Consider the following 22,138-nt stretch of genomic DNA (forward strand, 5'->3'; position numbering starts at 1 on the left):
CTAAAGGTTTCACCCTATATGGATGAAAATACCCTCACATTAAAGCTGTATCCTTTCAAATCCTATGTCGCCAGTTACACTGTAGTAAAGCATCCACTCACTCTTTGTCTTCCATGTCTTTTTACACCAGGAGCGGTTCAGCTACGTGTGTCCGGACCTAGTGAAAGAGTTCAGCAAGTACGACACGGACGGCTCCAAGTGGATCAAGCAGTACACCGGCATAAACAACATCAGCAAGAAGGAGTTCACCGTCGACGTAGGCTACGAGCGCTTCCTCGGCCCTGAGATCTTCTTCCACCCGGAGGTTAGCAGTGAGCACTTTGCTATTTAAACGGCTGCATAGCAAGAGGTTTGCGCTATGCTAATTACCTAGCATACTATGATTGGGAGATGTTCCTCTTCAGTGCCATCCCACATTAGCATAATGTTAGCAGAACTCTGACCCCCAGGTCTCTAGGTTAGAGTAGCTTAAAATGAGTGGTTAGGACCATCATAAGTAGGGTACTACCACACTGAAAGCACAGATTACCTATAAATACAAACTACAGCCAGAAGATGAGTTGTGCAGTTAAGGGCTGCAGAGGCCAGAGTGGATGATGGATAAAGACGTCTTTAAAATGGTTAAGATGTTATTTTAAGGTTACACTATGCAGAAATTGATCCGCCATTTCCTGGTTGCTAAAACTCTAGTAGGTTGCCTAATTTCAGTTTATGTGACAAAATAAGCTAGAATAGTGTAGAGAATCATTGTACCATCTAAACTGCTGTGAAATATATTTTCCATAACCAAAAATATGGTTTCAGCTGTTTGAATCTGGTGTACAAACCCAAAAGTAAAAGATAAACTTAAGAACGGGAAGCATAGAAATGGGACAGGTCTACTGCTTCTTAGGCTTGCTTTCAGGTAGAATGATAGATCTATAACTCACATTGCTATGTGAATTTGGTCAGGTCGACCAAAAAGTTACATATTGCCACCGGCCGCGACCGGGAAGTCCATGGTGCGACGCACAATTGGCCTAGCGTCGTCCGGGTTAGGGAGGGCTTGGTCGGTAGGGATGTCCTTGTCTCATCGCGCACCAGCGACTCCTGTGGCGGGCCGGGCGCAGTGCGCGCTAACCAAGGTTGCCAGGTGCACAGTGTTTCCTCCGACACATTGGTGGAGCTGGCTTCCGGGTTGGATGCGCGCTGTGTTAAGAAGCAGTGCGGCTAGGTTGTGTATCGGAGGACGCATGACTTTCAACCTTTGTCTCTCCCGAGCCCGTACAGGAGTTGTAGCGATGAGACAAGATAGTAGCTACTACAACAATTGGACACCACGAAATTGGGGAGAAAAAGGGGTAAAAATCCCCCCCCCCCCCCCCCCCCCCCCCCCCAAAAAAAAAAAGAGAACATGAACACACTTTTAAACTCTCTCTCACACTCTTCTTCCTCACAATCCACCAGTTTGCCAATCCTGACTTCACCCAGCCCATCTCTGAAGTTGTGGACGAGGTTATCCAGAACTGCCCCATTGATGTCAGACGTCCCCTTTACAAGGTAATCATATCCCTGAACTACATGGATATTGGTTTAAAAACCACATCCAATTAATATCCAATCAGCACTTTGGGTTTGACTTGTACAGACTTATCGGTTCTCTGGGCCCTTTCAATATTGTGTGTATGTGTGTGGTGTGTGTGCTCGAGTTGAACCCTGTTTTGTGTGTTAGGGCATGTGTTAACCAATCTTGACTAGACACACTGTGTTCTTCTCCAGAACATTGTATTGTCGGGCGGCTCCACCATGTTCAGGGACTTTGGGCGGCGTCTGCAGAGGGACCTGAAGAGGACGGTGGATGCCAGGCTGAAGATGAGCGAGGAGCTGAGCGGGGGCAAGCTCAAGGTGAGAGCAGTCTCTAGTCATGGTGATCTTACTAGAGTTGTCTCTTTAGCCTAATAATAGTGGTCCCCACGAGCTGCTCCTGTTCTTTTTCCTGTTTTTTTTTCTCTTCGTTGTAACCAGCTACAGTTTTGGCAGAGCATTAGGTTAATGTAGGAGGTGAGAAATGTAAGATCTTTATTTGTGTTGTTTGCTTTTGCCCTCTCAGCCCAAACCAATCGATGTGCAAGTCATCACTCATCATATGCAGAGATATGCAGTGTGGTTCGGAGGATCCATGTTAGCATCAACTGTAAGTTTCACAAATCCGTTGTGTAGGGAGAAACGGAACTAAAACTAAAATTGTGGAAATTAGTATTAGTTGTTCTATGGCACACATTTCCTGTTATAAGGAAACCTCTTACTTGGCACATAGTAAAGCAACTTAATGATTGGAAATGTAATTCAGAAAATGTTATTTTATATGCCATCTGCAAGACTTGCCTACCTAAAAATGTAGTAGTGCTGAAAGGTTACTGTCAGCACTTTAGCTGAATTTCAGTGATTTGCATTGTCAGCATACTTAAGGGCATGCTATCTTCCAGTTTCCCTGTAACTCAGTTGAAATGCAAAAGTTTGTTTTATTTTTTAAATAAAGTCCTTATTTTAATTGAATATGGAAAGGAAACGCCCATAATGTACTGGGGAGCATCCTTTGACAATGTTTCGGTAGGTTACAACATTGCATGACTCATGATGAGCCAAACGATTGGCACTTTTTTTTAGAACAGGAACTCTGGGACTGTATGATGTGTCTGTGAAGTGGGTTGCCATCAGCGCGAGATTTTACAGCACAGCATTAGACTTTTAGTCTTAGGTTGTCCAGGGCATCATTTATTTGTTTCTGTTTTATGAAATGTCCTTTTTTGGTTTGTATGGTTGAGATGCGCATCTGAAACATGTTTTTAAGATGAAAAAAGGAGGGAACCTCTGTGTCGAGTTCCAGGTGCTGGTTTTGACAGGAACAACTAGTATTCTAAAACAAGCGTCAAAACCGCACACAAAGGTTGTTTATGTTTTCATTTGTTTGTCTTTTATTCAAATATGCCAAATATCAACACATTGCTTTCTCTTTTCTAGCCTGAGTTCTACCAGGTATGCCACACCAAAAAGGACTATGAGGAGATTGGCCCTAGCATCTGTCGCCACAACCCCGTGTTCGGAGTCATGTCTTAACTGTGGCCCTCCAACATCCTAATGGTTAGACCGGGTGGGGTCGGTAGGGTTGGGTTGGGTTGGGTTGGGAGGGGAGACAGTTGGTCAGGGGTGTTGAGTTTGTGCTTTTTGATTGCTTGTTCACTCTGGATGTACAGAACGAGAGGCGATACAGAGTTTTTTTTGTTTTTTTTATGAGAAAAAAAGAAACAGTCCGGCTGGAAAATGTATTGTGAATGTTCCTTTTTTTGTTTTGTTTTTGTTTTCCAAAATGAGGGAAATATGGTTTCTAAACCAAAACAATAAAAGATAATTTCCGGATCTGTCAAGCAACATGCAGAAAGCTAAACGATGATGGTAAGGATGGTGGTGGTTGATGTAATGATGATGACAACAACATTGATGATAATAAAATCAGAAGTCATAAAACATTATTTATGTTTAAAGAACTTGAGTCCGAGCGATATCTGACGACTCGAAGATATCGTTGATCATGCCAAGGTTATAGAACATATTAATGTCGTCTTTATGTTCCATTTAATTTTTCTGCTTCAAATGCACTTCACTTTGTGTATCACAGCAAGAGCTTGTTTATATTTCGTAAAGGTTTTTTATATGTAAAACTTGGGAAATTGGGGAAAGTTTTTATTGCATACCAGTATCAGCAAGTGACTGTTTTAACCCACAATGCAGCTTTGATACGCAGTATTTTCTTAAGTTAGAAAACTGAAATGTTTCTCCCTCATCATTCCCCCATTGTCTGTCCTTGCTATTCTCCCTTTAATTCTACATTAACATGCCTTCGCTTTCACTTTCGACCATGCCAGATTTCCCTCATCTATGTCTTAGCGAAAGAAAATAAAACGATTCATGAAATGATAACAATGAAATTGAAAGAGCGTGACTGTCGGACCAGTATTGTTAGCCTAGATTTGTTTTCAAATTAAATACCAAATTATATAAAAAAAGATGGGATTTGTTTATTTAATGCCTCGCAACATTCCAATAAAGGCTCAGATTTGTTTCTTAAGTGGGCTATCGTTTTTTTTCATGATTAGCATTTTTATTGAGATTTCAAACAGAAATTTAACAGCACGGGCAGCAAACGCAGTCAACACCCCACAGTGTCATAAAGATCTCTAGCCTATGTTGAACAAAAAGCGAAAAGACTGGAATATATCCATTTTTGACTGGGTTCTTGTTTGCTGCGTCTCAAATTTCGTCCAGTGCGATGTCACTGGACATCTAGCATATATCTTAAGATCTTAAGATATTTTTATGTAGTTGATGGAAATCGATGCTTTGTTTTAGTGTGGGATGTGACTGACATGCAAAACAAAGTTTTTACACTTTTGTAGTTTTACCCATAAGTCAATCTTTTCATTGGAGCCATTGAGTTGTCATTTGCGAGGGATCCTTGAGAAATGTCACATTAGCATGTATTGCCCTGTCCCATTCTGTCTTGCGGTCTGAGCTCTAAGCACTGCCAAATGTGTGACATGTTGCTGAGTACAAAACACTTTGGGTTTGTCACTGGCATGAAGTCTCACAGGTCGAGTGCAAAATGATCTAGGGAAATGCGCTGCCACACCCTCGCACCCCGGAAATGTTTTATAACATGCATTGAGAGACTGCAAGACCAGGAGAATAGGATAAGGCTTATGTCTCCAAGAATACTCCATCAGGAAGTGATATCAAACAGAGAACAGGTGGTGATGCCAGCATTAGGCCATGGTCACATTGGGATTTCGTGTTGAAGAATTTGAGGGAGCCCATGTTTTTTTCTAGTGGGAGTCATCTGTTGCCGGACAACCAAGATTATTGTCTGAAGATGAAGAAACCCACAAACGATTCGTCTTTTCGTGCGAACTTGTCAGAAGAAAGTAGAGATGAGTTGTACTTTTGAATATACAATTGAATCTGTGTTCATTAATCTCAGTGTGGCTGTGGTCTTAGGCCAGAGACACACTGAGATGCATGAGCACTTAGTTGAAGTCGGAAGTTTACATACACTTCGGTTGGAGTCATTAAAATTCGCTTTTCAACCACTCCACAAATTTCTTGTTAACAAACTATAATTTTGGCAAGTCGGTTAGGACATTACTTTGTGCATGACACAAGTCATTTTTCCAGCAATTGTTTACAGACTTTATTTCAAGATTATTTCACTTCTAATTCACTGTATCACAATTCCAGTGGGTCAGAAGTGTACATACAGTACTTTGACTGTGCCTTTAAACAACTTGGAAAATTACAGAAAATGTTATGGCTTTGGAAGCTTCTGATTGGCTAATTGACATCATTTGATTCAATTGGAGGTGTACCTTTGGATGTATTTCAAGGCCGCTCAGCAAGGAAGAAGCCACTGCTCCAAAACCACATTAAAAAAAAGCCAGAATACGGTTTGCAACTGCACATGGGGACAAAGATCGTACTTTTTGGAGAAAAGAGAAGCACAGGGGTGGCATCATCATGTTGTGGGTGTGCTTTGCTGCAGGAGGGACTGGTGCAGTTCACAAAATACATGGCATCATGAGAAAAATAAAATTATGTGGATACGTTGAAGCAACATCTCAAGACATCACTCAGGAAGTTGAAGCTTGGTCGCAAATGGGTCTTCCAAATGGACAACCACCCCAAGCATACTTCCAAAGTTGTGGCAAAATGGCTTAAGAACAACAAAGTCAAGGTAATGGAGTGGCCATCACAAAGCCCTGACCTCAATCCCATAGAAAATTTGTGGGCAGAGCTGAAAAAGTGTGTGCGAGGAAGGAGGCCTACAAACCTGGCTCAGTTACACAGGCTCTGTCAGGAGGAATGGGCCCAAATTCACCCAACTTATTGTGGGAAGCTTGTGGAAGGCTACCCGAAACGTCTGACCCACTGGGAATGTGATGAAATACATACAAGCTGACATAAATCATTCTCTCTACTATTATTCTGACATGTCACATTCTTATAAAGTGGTGATCTTAACTGACCTAAGACAGGGAATTTGCACTACGATTAAATGTCAGGACTTGTGAAAAACGGAGTTTGTCTAATTTGTCTAAGGTGTATGTAAATGTCCAACTTCAACTGTATACGAGGTACATCATTGTCATTTTTTTCTGTCAAAAGTACAACTCCAGCCAACTATTTTCTTCTGAGTTGCATCAGCTTAAAAAAGGAACTGTTTGTGCTATTTTTGTCGGACGTTCATCTCCGTTGAATTCCATTTTTTTGCTGACTGCTTGAGGATAACTTTTTCCTACCTGTGGGCTATTTCTGTCCTTCAAGAGAATCAAAGCCACCATAAACTATCAGTGTCTGTGTGTACGTGAATGCATAGCCCTTTGGCGAAAGACAATATGGAACCGGACCACTTACACGCAAGTGAACTGGAGGCTGGAGGAGATTGGAGACCGCAGGGTTCTTTTGGTGATGTCCACTCAGAGCAAATACGAGTGCCTAATTAGTCACTTAGGCAAGGTAGTTGGTCTTGATCTCCACTTATTTTGCCTGTCTAAGGGGAAAAGACTTGGTGCGCCACTTGGTGTTAAAAAAATATTCTGCTCTAATGTAAGATACCTTCGACACAGGCAAATTACACCACAATTCAAAGTAGAAACTCACTGTCAGCTCTCATGCATTAGTCCTGAAAACCAAATCAGAGCTAACTTGAGCATGAGCCTGTTCTTCACCAATGAAAATGGTTTGGAAAGGAAATCATTGCTGTTCAAGAGACCCATAACTGGTTGTCGTAATTACAAAGAAAAGGATGAAGGGAAGGCAGGATTTCGGTAGCACTTTACATAAACCTATTCATTCCTAGCTGTAATATAAAGCGTTACCAGAATTTCCTTGGCTATCTCACTCCAAGTCTTGCTCACCAACCATACACACCTGGAAACCTGGCAAGGGAGACTGAAACTACCCCAAAGGGCAGGGTTTCAGGATATTTCTACATTTTAGCGTTAGTGTAACGGCCCCAATTACACCTGTGAAAGGCTCGTAAGTGCTTCAGTTTCACTTGGTCGGCACCTAGGTCCTCATCGGCCAATGAATTTAGAAAAATAAACACGAGCATTCGGATTCCCCCAACACTGTAGCAGGACAAATAGAGAGTGAGCTGGGAAACGATAGCCTCATTTATATGGAGAAGAGGTTTCTTCTTTGAGCACAGGTAATAGGTTCCTGCTAGAAAAAAAGGAACCTACCTATTCAAACAGCCTTATTTCGCAAACAGAAAATCAATTTCGGTGACCGGCACTTAAATGGGCAATTTTCATATGGTATTGTTTTGTGCGAGCTGGGACAAAGCAAGGCTCTGATGTATACATTAACTGTGACAGAAGGAACAGATGAGTTTTGTTGACAAAGGATAAATTATGTGTGGGGTAGGAAATTAGAAAGTGTTATATGGGAAATGTTATTTTGGTGTTGGTTTGTAGTATAGTGTGTCTTTAATATAATTCATATGAAACAACTTTATGTATGTGATTGATTGTATACACTGTATCCCGAAAAGTAAGTTCAAACCAACTATTATTTCAAACAGAACAATCAAAACATTCCCATTGTTGATGCAGGTTCAACCAATTTAGGTTCGGTGTCAACAACTCTGACCCTAGGCCTATCCCCTAACAAAACACCGATAATTGCACCCATTTCATTCCACTGCATACTTTTGCGTGCAGTGTCTTGTTTTGTGATGTGCAAATATGGGTTCAGCTAAAGTTACACTGACAAATTAGCTGAATATTACAACAATGTGAAAATAGCTTTTGAACGATAGTATGTATCCTAAAGTACATTATCACTCTGGGTCTAAAATGCACGGCGCTCTCTCTTCAGACAGAAAGTGTCTCGTTCCGCCTAGGTAAAATTGTTTTTCATTATCACAGTGGAAAAACCCATGCATGAGTTCTATAAGCCTGTAAGCACTATGAGAAGGACTTCTCTTTACCCTGACACATTTGCCTGAATACGCACACTGAGTGAGGACAGGAAATAAGTGGCTTCACAGGTCTTGAGTCCACACAACATCTTCTGCGTATGACAGAGTGGGGAGCAGGTTCAGAGACAGAGCCCTGGAGCCCAGATCAAAGCCCATGTCTGATATAATGGGCAATCAGCGTCCAGGAAAGGTTTGTGGGTAGGTTAAATACCAATGTGTCACACAAGGCAGATCGATTGGACACGGCATTTCCATTGGGGGGGACTTGAATAGCCGCCTCTCCCTCGGCGTCACACATCCAATGTCCGATGTCATTTGATGGCTAATGACATATAGACCCAGGTGATTGCAGGTCCTTGTGCGTTCATAACTGAAAACCAGGAGAGCAATACAGGGTCCATCTACTGTGATGGGCCGGAAATCAGATGCCTCCTCACTTGAACGATTGTCAATCATATGGAGAGGGTCGAAAGGCTTCCTGGAAGATGACCACAGTAATAACAAACATCAAGGTGGAAACGATTCACTGTCTCCATTTTGGTGGACCCACTGTTCCATCCAGACACACTTAAGTAGTCACCTGTCTGAACCTGATGGAGTGAGTGTGTGTGTGTGTGTGTGTATGTGGACCATAAGTCCCCATAAGCATAGTAAACCAACAAAAATTGGGGACATTTTATTAGTCCCCACGAGGTCAAATGCTATTTCTAGGGGGTTTAAAGTTTGAATTAGTGTTAGGGTTTTTCAATTACGTTAAGGGTTAGGAGCTAGGATTAGTTTTAGGGTTAGAGTTAGGAGCTAGGGTTAGGTTTAGGGTTATGTTTTTTGTTAAGTTTAGGGTTAGGGTAAGGTGAAGGGTAAGAGTACGGGTTAGGTTTAGGATTAGGGGTAGGGAAAATAGGATTTTGAATGGGACTGAATTGTGTGTCCCCACAAGGTTAGCTGTACAAGACTCTGTGTGTGTGTGTGTGTTCGTGTGCGTGCGTGCGTCTGTGGGTTGTCCATTCACCAGAAAGCTATACATTTGGAGTCCACACCTACTCTTGGCTGGTTTCACCAAAGGGAGTTTTCATCTCTAATTTAATGCAGGAAAAAAGTCAAACGCAGAAAAGCAGAGAGGGTTATTTTTCAGCACCTTAGTGCTAATTGAACTATTTTCCAATTTCCCTGAGCCCAAAGGGCACAGCACCAACACATAACACAAAGGAAAACAAATGGGTCCCTTCAGAGAACAAACACCGTAAATCCTGCTCTCTGCATAATGTTCTTTAAAGGTTCTTTAAATGTATTTGTACCATTTAAGAATAAAAAGTTATCATGTTCATGTTTATATTGTTATATTGCGATATGCAATATTGTGCTATAACAATCCACATTTCAATCAATAAAATGTATGTACCTTTGGATGTAAATGGTAGGACTACATGATCAACCAATAAAATATTAAGTTATACTCAAGTTGAAATTTTAACCAATACACTTACTGTATACTCAGTTAACCAATCTTACGTATGCTGCAATTCAAAGTTTAGCTGCAATGTGTGGAATTCAAAATAACCTCAATAGATATGTGAAGTATTGGAACAGAAGGCTCATTTGGATATTGACAGCAACTATCCCCACAACGTGCAGAAATGCTCTACTTGAGAAACTAAACTTCAAACCAGATATTAGCTCAGAAATGAGAACTCCACTGTGCTTTTCTCTAGCCTGATCTAAGTCTATATTTTCATTCTCCCCAGGTGAAATAAACATGTCATAACAACGATTGAAGGAGAAAGGGAGGAGGAAGGATGAAGGAAGCGGGATGTCAATGTTGTCGGGTGGGTTTTTATCGGACGGACAGAGGCTGGACCCTGCAGAGTCAGGATAGATCGAAGAGCCTGGGGAGAAAGAGGAGAGATAAAAAGAGGCTGAAGTCTGAGGGTTGAATAGAAGTGGCTGGGATCGCATCCAGAAGGAGATATCAGGGAGACAGGAGAGATGTCGGGGGTGATAGGAGTCTGAGGAGAGGAGGAAGAGAAGGACAGAGGAGAAAGTGATTGGCCCATCCTCTGGATAAGAGCTAACGGGAAAGACAGGGGGATGGAACGAGGGAGCGCTCCAAGCACAGCTTCTTATTTACCTCCTTGTTTTTATGTTGCTTTCATGTTTTCAGGGCTCACTATTTCCACTTAAGACGTATTAGGTCATATGGGTTATAACTATGAGGCGTTTCACGATGAGAAATACCTACATGAGAACTACGTTGCATTTTCTACAGCCTCTCTAATGTCTTATGCACTGACTTGAAGATGCTTCAGGAAGGAAGATATCATGTAAATTCAACCATAATTCATGAAGTGTATATTCAAATAATGTTGATAATTTCAGACATGTTTTGCATCATACACCTTATGGGCTGAATACCTAAGCTAACCCTTGGTGGAGATCTGTATGAGGACATTCATAGATTTAGCTGAGGATCGGGGGTGGGAGAGAAGTCATTTTTGAATAACTGCAGGAGCTACGGTACTGCTTCTTGCAGTTGGTAAACATACTTTAATTGAGACGTGCGAGAAACAGATGGCCGTGTTGACCTCAGTGTGCCATTCCAAATGCACATATCTTCTAAGCTGTGGGCATTATCCGATGACAGGGTCATTTAGATTAGGCTGACTCTTATCTTCTCTGTGCCAAACTACCTTCCATTGTAAATGCTTAAAAACCTCTTAATACGTATCCGGCCCTTTAAAAGAAAAATTTGCCGAAAATGACATACCCAAATCTAACTGTCTGTAGCTCAGGACCTGAAGCAAGGATATGCATATTCTTCATACCATTTGAAAGGAAACACTTTGAAGTTTGTGGAAATGTTAAATTAATGTAGCAGAATATAACACATTAGATCTGGTAAAAGATAATAGAAAAGAAAAAAAACGTTTTTTTTTTGTGTGTTTTCTTGTACCATCATCTTTGAAATGCAAGAGAAAGGCCATAATGTTAAATCACAGTTGCCTATGTTAGCTCAAGGTTTAATTAATGAATCCAGTCTTATTGTTTTTTTTTTTAAAGGATTGCATGTAAATCCATTCCTATTAAATCTAGGTATTGTTCTGGCATCGCAAGCAAAAATATTCTAGGCACAGTGTCCCACTGTCACCAAAGAACAAGTATACATCTGGTACACAAAGACACTTCTGTATTTCACAGAAATCTCATGACATCAAATCTTCTTTGTGAATAAAGACACACAATACTTCAGGGACTATTTTTTTTGATGATTCTGTAAAATAATTATTTCTACAGGACACACCTGGCAAACAAATCGATAGCTTCGAGTAAATGTCACGGCCCAAAAGTTTGAGTGAAAGTCCAATCACTGTACTGTCTGTGCAGACCAAACACCAGATACCTGTCACAATGATTTGTTATTCAAGGCTACTGTCTGCCAGATCAATGTGTCACAACAACAAGGAAACCCTTTGAGCCAGATGGCAGGTATGGCAGATGTGGTAAATAGTCCCGTATCTGACCTCCAACGCTCCTTTGAGGATGACTCCTGGATAATAGGGTGTGATTCGTGGGCTGTTGGTGCTGTCAGAGAGACCGCGGGAGCAGAGACAGGTTTGGAGGTGGCTATACAGGGTTCTGTGGATGGCAGTGTCAAGGTGCAGGTCTTGTAGGTATTGTTAAAGATGTGTCACCGGTTCAGAGAAGCCATGTGACGAGACACAGGAGGACAGGAGCATAGAGTACTGAGCTTTGAAGCTTACTGTTAGGGGTGTGGACGAGGGATGCAGAAAGCATCACATACTTCCGTCTTTCCATGTACAAAACCCCACCGTATGTATAATTCAACAAAGACACTACAGATGGTGGGTTGGGGTGGTTGCGAAAGTCTGCTCGGAGTGAAAACATTTTTGTATTTGGACCGGAGGCACCTGTATTTACTTATGCAGCGGTGGCAAGCTTTTAAATTTTTTTGTTTTGTTGAAATATGCATTTAGGTCTATTTTTAACCCACCTGTAGGCTAGAAGTAGTCTATAATGTCAATTTGAGTGTAGCTACAGTCATAGCTCGGTTGACAGATTGGCATCCAAATGGCTCAGATGTCATGTTAGCCTCACAACACCGTAAGGCTTTAGTCCATTCTATATTGAGTGAATTTAAACGCTTTTTAAATGCATTGCACTAAAACGGTAACATTCCCAAGTTGCACCAACCATTAGCCAGTATATCAATATAGAAAGAATAGAGAAAGCACAGCTTAACATTAGTCAATGGCTATTTTTTTGCCATAATTCTCTGGGTGCCAATATCCTTCACAGCACTGTTCATTGGCTCTCCGACTGACGATTATGGGGGATGTGAAGTACTGGAAAGGTTTTTGAGGAATTCTCTCAGATCTTTTTTTCAACCAGTCTGAAATACTTTTTAACTTTCAGTGTGGCAATGGGAAAGTATTAGAATTAAAGTTTGTGAAAGAAACCGCAAACTTTATATTATGTTGCCCATCCACGCTTCGCTGTTTTTATCCCACATCATTGTGAAAGGAACACAACTGTGATCTGCAGTGGCTGAGTGCATCTCTGAGAAAATAGCATTAGCTCTGCACGTTGGCTGGTCTGTCGGCATCAGATAGCCTTTTAAAAGCCTGGATGCACTTTATCAGACTGAAGACCTTCAAGAAAGTTTGGGTGAAGCTTTCTCAAGGATACATCCTGGACCTTGGTCTTTAGTGTGGAGTGTGTGGTGATGATGACTATACTGTCTACTTTCAGGGGTGTAGGGTGAAGTTTCCCCTAAACGCTGATTTTGGGTCAGTTTAGCATTTCCCCCCACTAACAGTTAAAGGGGCAAACAGCAGTTGCTGTATACATTTTTGGACATAGAAATGAATTAAATATACCCATTGATCATTGAAGAATATAACTTATAAATTCCTAATGAGCTTAGTTCAACTGTCGTACCCCATCAGAATGCAAAATATACAGTGTCTTCATATCCATTCATACTTCATGACCCATTACACATTTTGGTGTGTTGAATTCAAAATTGATTAAAGAGATTTTTTCTCTCTCACCGATCAACACACAGAACACCCCAGAATGACAAAGTGAAAACATGTTTTTTGACATTTTTGCAAATGTACTGAAAATGAAATACAGAAATACCTCATTTACAAACTGTAAGTATTCAACACCCCTGAGTCAATACTTGGTAGAATCAACTTTGTCAGTGATTGCAGCTGTGAGTATTTCTGAGTAAGTCTTCAAGAGCTTTCCACACCTGGATTGTGTAACATTTTTCCATTATTCTTGGTTGTGGATCATTGCTTGACAGCCATTTTCATATCTTGCCATAGATTTTCAAACAGATTTAAGTCAGAAACATTCACTGTCTTCCTTGTAAGCAACTCCAGTTGCATTGTGTTTTAGGTTATTGTCCTGCAGAAAGGTGAATTCCTCTCCCAGTGTCTGGTGGAAAGCAGATTGAACCTGTTTTCCTTTAGGATTTTGCCTGTGCTTAGCTCCATTCCATACTTTTTTTTATTGTGAAAAACTCCACAGTCCTTAACGATACCAAATACAGGTGTGCCAAGCTTGTAGAATCATACCCAAAAATACTCATGGCTGTAATCGCTGCCAAAGGTGCTTCAACAAATTACTGAGTAAAGGGTCTGGATACTTATGTAAATGAAATATTTCAATTTGCAAAACGTTCTTACAAACCTGTTTTTGCTATGTCATTATTGGGTATTGTGTGTTGATTGATGAGTGAAAAAAAATGATTTAATACGTTTTAGAATAAGGCTGTACCGTAACAAAATGTGGAAAAACCATGTTGTCTGAATACTTTCCAAAGGCACTGTATGTCTACGTATCTCTGAACACCATCCAGTTTTGATTTCTACCTGTCATATACAGTGCCTTGCGAAAGTATTCGGCCCCTTGAACTTTGCGACCTTTTGCCACATTTCAGGCTTCAAACATAAAGATATAAAACTGTATTTTTTTGTGAAGAATCAACAACAAGTGGGACACAATCATGAAGTGGAACGACATTTATTGGATATTTCAAACTTTTTTAACAAATCAAAAACTGAAAAATTGGGGGTGCAAAATTATTCAGCCCCTTTACTTTCAGTGCAGCAAACTCTCTCCAGAAGTTCAGTGAGGATCTCTGAATGATCCAATGTTGACCTAAATGACTAATGATGATAAATACAATCCACCTGTGTGTAATCAAGTCTCCGTATAAATGCACCTGCACTGTGATAGTCTCAGAGGTCCGTTAAAAGCGCAGAGAGCATCATGAAGAACAAGGAATACACCAGGCAGGTCCGAGATACTGTTGTGAAGAAGTTTAAAGCCGGATTTGGATACAAAAAGATTTCCCAAGCTTTAAACATCCCAAGGAGCACTGTGCAAGCGATAATATTGAAATGGAAGGAGTATCAGACCACTGCAAATCTACCAAGATCTGGCCGTCCCTCTAAACTTTCAGCTCATACAAGGAGAAGACTGATCAGAGATGCAGCCAAGAGGCCCATGATCACTCTGGATGAACTGCAGAGATCTACAGCTGAGGTGGGAGACTCTGTCCATAGGACAACAATCAGTCGTATATTGCACAAATCTGGCCTTTATGGAAGAGTGGCAAGAAGAAAGCCATTTCTTAAAGATATCCATAAAAAGTGTTGTTTAAAGTTTGCCACAAGCCACCTGGGAGACACACCAAACATGTGGAAGAAGGTGCTCTGGTCAGATGAAACCAAAATTGAACTTTTTGGCAACAATGCAAAACGTTATGTTTGGCGTAAAAGCAACACAGCTGAACACACCATCCCCACTGTCAAACATGGTGGTGGCAGTATCATGGTTTGGGCCTGCTTTTCTTCAGCAGGGACAGGGAAGATGGTTAAAATTGATGGGAAGATGGATGGAGCCAAATACAGGACCATTCTGGAAGAATGGAGTCTGCAAAAGACCTGAGACTGGGACGGAGATTTGTCTTCCAACAAGACAATGATCCAAAACATAAAGCAACATCTACAATGGAATGGTTCAAAAATAAAAATATCCAGGTGTTAGAATGGCCAAGTCAAAGTCCAGACCTGAATCCAATCGAGAATCTGTGGAAAGAACTGAAAACTGCTGTTCACAAATGCTCTCCATCCAACCTCACTGAGCTCGAAGTGTTTTGCAAGGAGGAATGGGAAAAAATGTCAGTCTCTCGATGTGCAAAACTGATAGAGACATACCCCAAGCGACTTACAGCTGTAATCGCAGCAAAAGGTGGCGCTACAAAGTATTAACTTAAGGGGGCTGAATAATTTTGCACGCCCAATTTTTCAGTTTTTGATTTGTTAAAAAAGTTTGAAATATCCAATAAATGTCGTTCCACTTGATGATTGTGTCCCACTTGTTGTTGATTCTTCACAAAAAAATACAGTTTTATATCTTTATGTTTGAAGCCTGAAATGTGGCAAAAGGTCGCAAAGTTCAAGGGGGCCGAATACTTTCGCAAGGCACTGTATTTTTTAATTGTGCTGTAATGTTTCACAAAAGTTCTGAACCTTTCTATTCTCATAGTTTCTACAGATTGTATATTAAAGAGTATTATTATATTATTGTTCGATTGACTATAACTTTTAAAATCACCCAGCAGTGCTATTTGCAGAGTTAGCTCCAGGTAAATGTTGATATTATTAAATTATTCCTGAACCTACGACAAAAACAAGCTACATATGGGCAGTACCGAAACGTGTGATCTTATGATTCTGTCTCTTCCCAGCAAAATCTGCAGAGCTGGGATGGTTGTATCCCCCATATATATATATAACATTCTATTGGTTGCAAAAATGTTGTATAATAATTTAAATTGAAAATGCCAAGTTTTGAATCCAGCGTAGTTTTGTGTTTCAGTTCAGAAACCATGTGCCATAGTATAGGTACATCAAACCTTGCAACCTTTAAGGCACAGATGCACATTTATTGGTCCTTAAATGAAACTGCTATACTTTATTATTTATCATATTTTCCTTAATTCAGTTTTGGTCTTTAATGCAGGGCCGACAGACAAGTTCCTTTCTTTCTCCCCCTTCCACTCCATTTTGGCGGAAATGCTTCAATTAGTTGGTTGTAATTTTGGATAGAGCAGACATTTCCATATATTTTTGTTAGCTGCATGTGTGACATAACTCCACCAGTCCTATTTCTGATATAATTTACAAAGATTAGACAGTTTTTTTTATTTCCAAAAATAATGATGATCAATTAGTATATTTGCGTCTAACCGTAACATTTGTTGTAATATTTGTTCTGTCTTTTCTGGTTGATTAAACTGAAATTCCAACAAGTTTTCTTTTCAAATAGCAATATTTTGGAGATTATTTCCCTTTAGGTTAGTGAATTAGGTTAGTATTGTGGAGTGACTACAACGTTGTTGATCCATCCTCAGTTTTCTCCTATCACAGCCATTAAACTTTGTGACTGTTTTAAAGTCACCATTGGCCTCTTGATGAAATCCCTGAGCTGTTTCCTTCCTCTCTGTCAACTGAGTTAGGAAGGACTTCCGTAGCTTTATAGTACTGGGTCTATTGATACAACATCCAAAGTTTATTAACAACTTCACAATTTTTTAAATGTATCAACTGTACCAATAGGTGCCCTTCACTGCTCGACTGAGGGACCTTACAGATAATTGTATGTGTGGGGTACAGAGTTGAGGTAGTCATTAAAAAACCACGTTAAACACTATTATTGCACAGAGTGAGTCCATGCAACTTATTATGTGACTTGTTAAGCACACTTTTACTCATTAACTTATTGAGGCTTGCCATAATACAGGAGTTGAATACTTATTGACTTAAGACATTAACATTTAAAAACAAAACATAATGGGGTTTTGTTTGTAGACCATTGACAAAACAATCTACATTTAATTCATTTTACATTCAGGCTGTAACACAACAACATTTTGAAAGAGTCAAGGGGTGTGAATACTTTCTGAAGGCACTGCATGTATCATGCTCCGAACGCCTGTGTGTAATGGAAGACGGCCGCCAGAAACGCGTTGTCACTGAAACTGTGATAAAGCCGGTTAAAACAATGTAAGTGTATTTTTTGCTTTGTGAAATTATTTTGATGTGATATGAAAGTAAAGGGCTTTATGTTTTCTAGAACCATATCGTAATTTTTAAACAATTTACTTTTAGATGGAGTATTTGGCTGTTTTGGCTGCCAGAGCCAGTTTACTTCTGAACATAACATAAGATCCTTGGACGGTAGGCTCATTAAGAGTACATCGTGGGCTAACACCAGGCATTCTTGTGAGTAAACTGAAATTCAATTGGGTTTGCTATAAATTCTGGAGCTGGCAAGGTTTTTTTTCATGTAGAAGTACACTCGTGTTTTATGTTGAAAAGGTTGTTAAAGAACGGTGTCCTTGCAGTGACTCTCTCACCTTCAACACATTCAGATTGATGTCGTAATTTCCGGAGCATCTAAAAGCATTTATTTGTCAGATGCCTTGCTGTTTAGGTTGCACATAGTGCCGTGTAAACTCATTAACACCTCTGTTGCACACTCACCCCTGAACCATAAATCAGACTATGCATTTATAAAACCTTTATAGTTCATGGCACTGCCATTTCTAGCCTGTATACAATAACTGGAAATGACTGTCAAGGGAAATACTTTGTATCCAATCACTTATACTCTACTTCTACATTTTAAAGAGACACTCCACTCGTTACAGAAGTAAACAAATAATGTTGTTATTGTTGCAACAACATGATTGAGGCTTGTTTTTAAAAAGTTGGTTTTCGGGCAGTTTAGCCACACATGTTTGAGCTGGGGTCTGACTGAGGAAGAGGCACTGGTAGTCATCAAGATAATTGAGACGTATGCCTTAACCAACATGTGTCTCAATAGGAAGCTAACGATATCTTATGAATCCTATAATGTATAGGTATATTAGCCAAGGGCGTAGGAGCTGGGGGGGGGACATGTCCTCCCCAATGATAGAAGCAGATAACCCCCCAATAAAAAAAGTTGGCATTTTCTTTGAGGGACACTTATTTTGAACAGGTCACTTCTCTGTGTCACTTCTCTGCCCACATTGACTACTGAGTACTGGTCTCTTTCACCCCAGACAATAGCAATCAGTCAATATAATCGAGAACTATCATCAGAAATCACGTGATATGAATCAGACAGTGGGGCGCCACCTGTCCCACTAGTTGGTCGGAAGGTTAAAATCAACATTTCATATCATGATGTAGATGTGCTGTATTGACAATGACACAATAATGCAAGATCATATTTCCAGCATGGCCGACAACCAGACCTCTGTTGCCTGCCATAGGAAGCAAAATGGTCATTAAGAAATAATAAGTGAGCAAAACATTTGCAGCTCATAAATTAATACAATAATTTAAAACATAGATTTAAACGTCACCTCTGAACAAGCTCCTTTCAACTCGTGGCCCAACTGGCTAGTTTGACTGACATTGCTAGCCCGCGGTCGTGTTGCAAGTTGCAGATTCAACACGGGTGCGTTCCTTGTGGACTTCATTGTGTCTGCTTCTATTATGGCTGTGTTATAATGCTTGGATAGTCAAATCAGTTTCCTTGATCTTCTGATTTTGTTTGAGGATAATGTGCTGTACAATGATCTTCACAGGAATCCTTATGATCGTAACAGTTTGATGAGGGCGGATAGCTGTCACCCACTTTCTTTGAAAAAGAGTTTGCCCTACAGCTAATTCTGTTTTATCAAAATAATTTTAAAAAAAAATCAGATTGACAGAAATATGGCTGTGACGCAAAGAAAATTCAAGGAGAGGGGGTACAAAAATGGTCAGATTAATACTGCCATTGAGAAAATCCAAAACAAATCAGGACATGACCTCTTTCATGGACAGTCTCACAAATAGAAGCATTCTTGCATCCTCGCCAACCACTATTCAAAGTGCTCTGAACAAATTAAGGCAATCGTTCACAATTATTGGCACATTCCAAGATCCGATGACTGTATCGGTAATATGAATACAACCCTCCCTTGGTCGTATTCTCGCGGTGCAGAAATCTCAGAGATCAATTGGGAAATTCAGATTTACCACCCCAAAATAGCCCTGCACAACGTCTATTTGCACCTCTACATGATGGAAACTACAAGTGTAACTGCTGCGCTCAATGCAATGGCACTTACATTGTATATCCTTTAAACACCCCCAAACATGGAAACAGATCCCAATCAAAAGTGTTATCACGTGCTCCACTAAGGCAGTTATTTATTTTATAACTTTTCCTTGTGGTAAAAATTATGTGGGTAAAACTAAGCGCAAATTAAAAGTACGAATCTTGGAGCATCGTAGCACCATTAGGTGCAAAAACTCGACGTACACAGTTGCCGCCAACTTTTTGGAAGCGAACCATTCGATTTTGTCCCTTAAGTTATATTATTATATTACTTGTGCGGCATCGAACATGTCACCCTCCCTAGGGAAGGGGGTGACCTCAACAATTTGTTAAAATGAGAGGCTGCCTGGATCTTTAATTTAAAGACCCTTGCTCCCATCGGTCTCAACGTAGACTTTGATCTGAAGCCGTTCTTGTGATTATTGTGATTTTGCTATTTATGGTAAATGTTTGTAAGCCTATGTAGCCAAATTGTATCTATGATCACATGCTATCCATTCATGTTTTTTGTATGTTCTATTTATATCTGAAAATTAACCAGTAATATCAAGCCACACCCGGACATGATTACAGACACCTGTGTGTGTCAAATCAAATCAAATCAAATGTATTTATATAGCCCTTCGTACATCAGCTGATATCTCAAAGTGCTGTACAGAAACCCAGCCTAAAACCCCAAACAGCAAGCAATGCAGGTGTAGAAGCACGGTGGCTAGGAAAAACTCCCTAGAAAGGCCAAAACCTAGGAAGAAACCTAGAGAGGAACCATGCTATGTGGGGTGGCCAGTCTTCTTCTGGCTGTGCCGGGTGGAGATTATAACAGAACATAGCCAAGATGTTCAAATGTTCATAAATGACCAGTATGGTCGAATAATAATAAGGCAGAACATTTGAAACTGGAGCAGCAGCACGGCCAGGTGGACTGGGGACAGCAAGGAGTCATCATGTTAGGTAGTCCTGGGGCATGGTCTCAGGGCTCAGGTCAGTTGAAACTGGAGCAGCAGCATGGCCAGGTGGACTGGGGACAGCAAGTAGTCCTCATGTCGGGTAGTCCTGGGGCATGGTCCTAGGGCTCAGGTCCTCCGAGAGAGAGAAACAAAGAGAGAAAGAGAGAATTAGAGAAAGCACACTTAAATTCACACAGGACACCGAATAGGACAGGAGAAGTACTCCAGATATAACAAACTGACCCTAGCCCCCCGACACATAAACTACTGCAGCATAAATACTGGAGGCTGAGACAGGAGGGGTCAGGAGACACTGTGGCCCCATCGAAGGACACCCCCGGACAGGACAAAACAGGAAGGACATAACCCCACCCACTTTGCCAAAGCACAGCCCCCACACCACTAGAGGGATATCTTCAACCACCAACTTACCATCCTGAGACAAGGCTGAGTATAGCCCACAAAGATCTCCACCATGGCACAACCCAAGGGGGGGCGCCAACCCAGACAGGATGACCACATCAGTGAATCAACCCACTCAGGTGACGCACCCCCTCCAGGGACGGTATGAGAGAGCCCCAGTAAGCCAGTGACTCAGCCCCCGTAATAGGGTTAGAGGCAGAGAATCCCAGTGGAAAGAGGGGAACCGGCCAGGCAGAGACAGCAAGGGCGGTTCATTGCTCCAGAGCCTTTCCGTTCACCTTCCCACACCTGGGCCAGACTACACTCAATCATATGACCCACTGAAGACCCACTTTGACACTATATAAACTAGTGACCCGCAGTGGTTGTCATTATACGCTGATGAAGACAGCTTGTTGGTTATTAGGTTATTAAATTATTGCATCTGAGCTCCTGGAGTGTGCGGCTCCCCTTTTCTTTTTCAAGTGATCTACTCTGCTGTCAAACACCTCGCCTAAACAGGTGTACATTTCTTTTGAATCCAAACGCTTGAATAGTTAACATAACAGATGTGCATAATAGCTACAGATTATTTGATTATTTGATGATTTATTGGTCTAAATTTTTTTTACAAATCACTATTGCAGGGCTGACCAACCAGTTAGTTAGGTGTGCTAGATAAGGGGTTGAACAAAAACCTAAACTCCCCAGGTGGTAAGAGTAGGCAACAACACGTCTGCCATGCTGATCCTGAAAACACTGGGGCCCCTCAGGGGTGTGTACTTAGTCCCCTCCTGTATTCCCTGTTCACCCACGACTGCGTGGCCAAACACAACTCCAACACAATCATTAAGTTTGCTGACGACACAACAGTGGTAGGCCAGATCACCAACAACGATGAGATGGCCTATAGGGAGGAGGTCATAGAACTGGCAGTGTGGTGCCAGGACAACAACCTCTCCCTCAATGTGAGCAAGACAAAGGAGATGATTGTGGACTACAGGAAAAGGCGGGCCGAACAGGCCCTCCATTAACATCAACGGGGCTGTAGTGTAGCGGGTCGAGAGTTTCAAGTTCCTTGGTGTCCACATCACCAACTAACTATCATGTTCCAAACATACCAAGACAGTCGTGAAGAGGCCTCAGCCTCCGCACCTGGTTTCCAGCAACCCGCCCGAACTTCCCCTGACCTGCACTCCATCTCCCCCCAGTGCTTCAATAAATACCTTGGTTACCTCATCCCAGTCTCCTCGTCTGAGTCTGCTCTTGGGTTCCCCTGTTCCACTCCGTGTAACAAGGAAACTGTGGAGATGTCACCATGAGGTCATCTGTATATTTTAAAACAGCTAAAGCGTTCAATGGCTATGATGGGAAAAAACTGAAGATGGATCAACAAAATCGTAGTGACTCCACAATAATGACCTAAATGACAGAGTGAAAAGAAGAATCAAAATATACCAAAACATGCATATGTATGCAACAAAGCACTAAAGTTGCTGCAAAAGAACATGGCAAAGGAATACACTTTTTGACATAAATGCAAAGCCTTATGTTTGGGGCAAATCCAAAACATCACAGAGTAACT

General features: G+C 41.1%; 1 protein-coding gene and 1 long non-coding RNA gene across 3 annotated transcripts in view; one reads left to right on the plus strand and one right to left on the minus strand.

Annotated features, from left to right (window-relative positions):
* Positions 1–4,105, plus strand: part of LOC110519989 (actin-related protein 3) — a 31,128-nt gene extending 27,023 nt beyond the window's left edge. The window contains exons 8-12 of the mRNA XM_036974135.2: positions 131–304; positions 1,447–1,539; positions 1,759–1,884; positions 2,090–2,173; positions 3,001–4,105. Of these exons, the coding sequence (XP_036830030.1) occupies positions 131–304; positions 1,447–1,539; positions 1,759–1,884; positions 2,090–2,173; positions 3,001–3,096 (573 nt within the window). The 3' untranslated portion in view covers positions 3,097–4,105. The remainder of the gene's footprint in view (positions 1–130; positions 305–1,446; positions 1,540–1,758; positions 1,885–2,089; positions 2,174–3,000) is intronic.
* LOC149984610 (uncharacterized) overlaps positions 1–22,138 on the minus strand; it is a 755,830-nt gene that overhangs the window by 646,760 nt on the left and 86,932 nt on the right. The window lies entirely within an intron of this gene.

Source organism: Oncorhynchus mykiss, chromosome 3, assembly GCF_057628025.1.
Source record: "Oncorhynchus mykiss isolate SJ-2025 chromosome 3, ASM5762802v1, whole genome shotgun sequence".
Taxonomy (NCBI): Eukaryota; Metazoa; Chordata; class Actinopteri; order Salmoniformes; family Salmonidae; genus Oncorhynchus; species Oncorhynchus mykiss.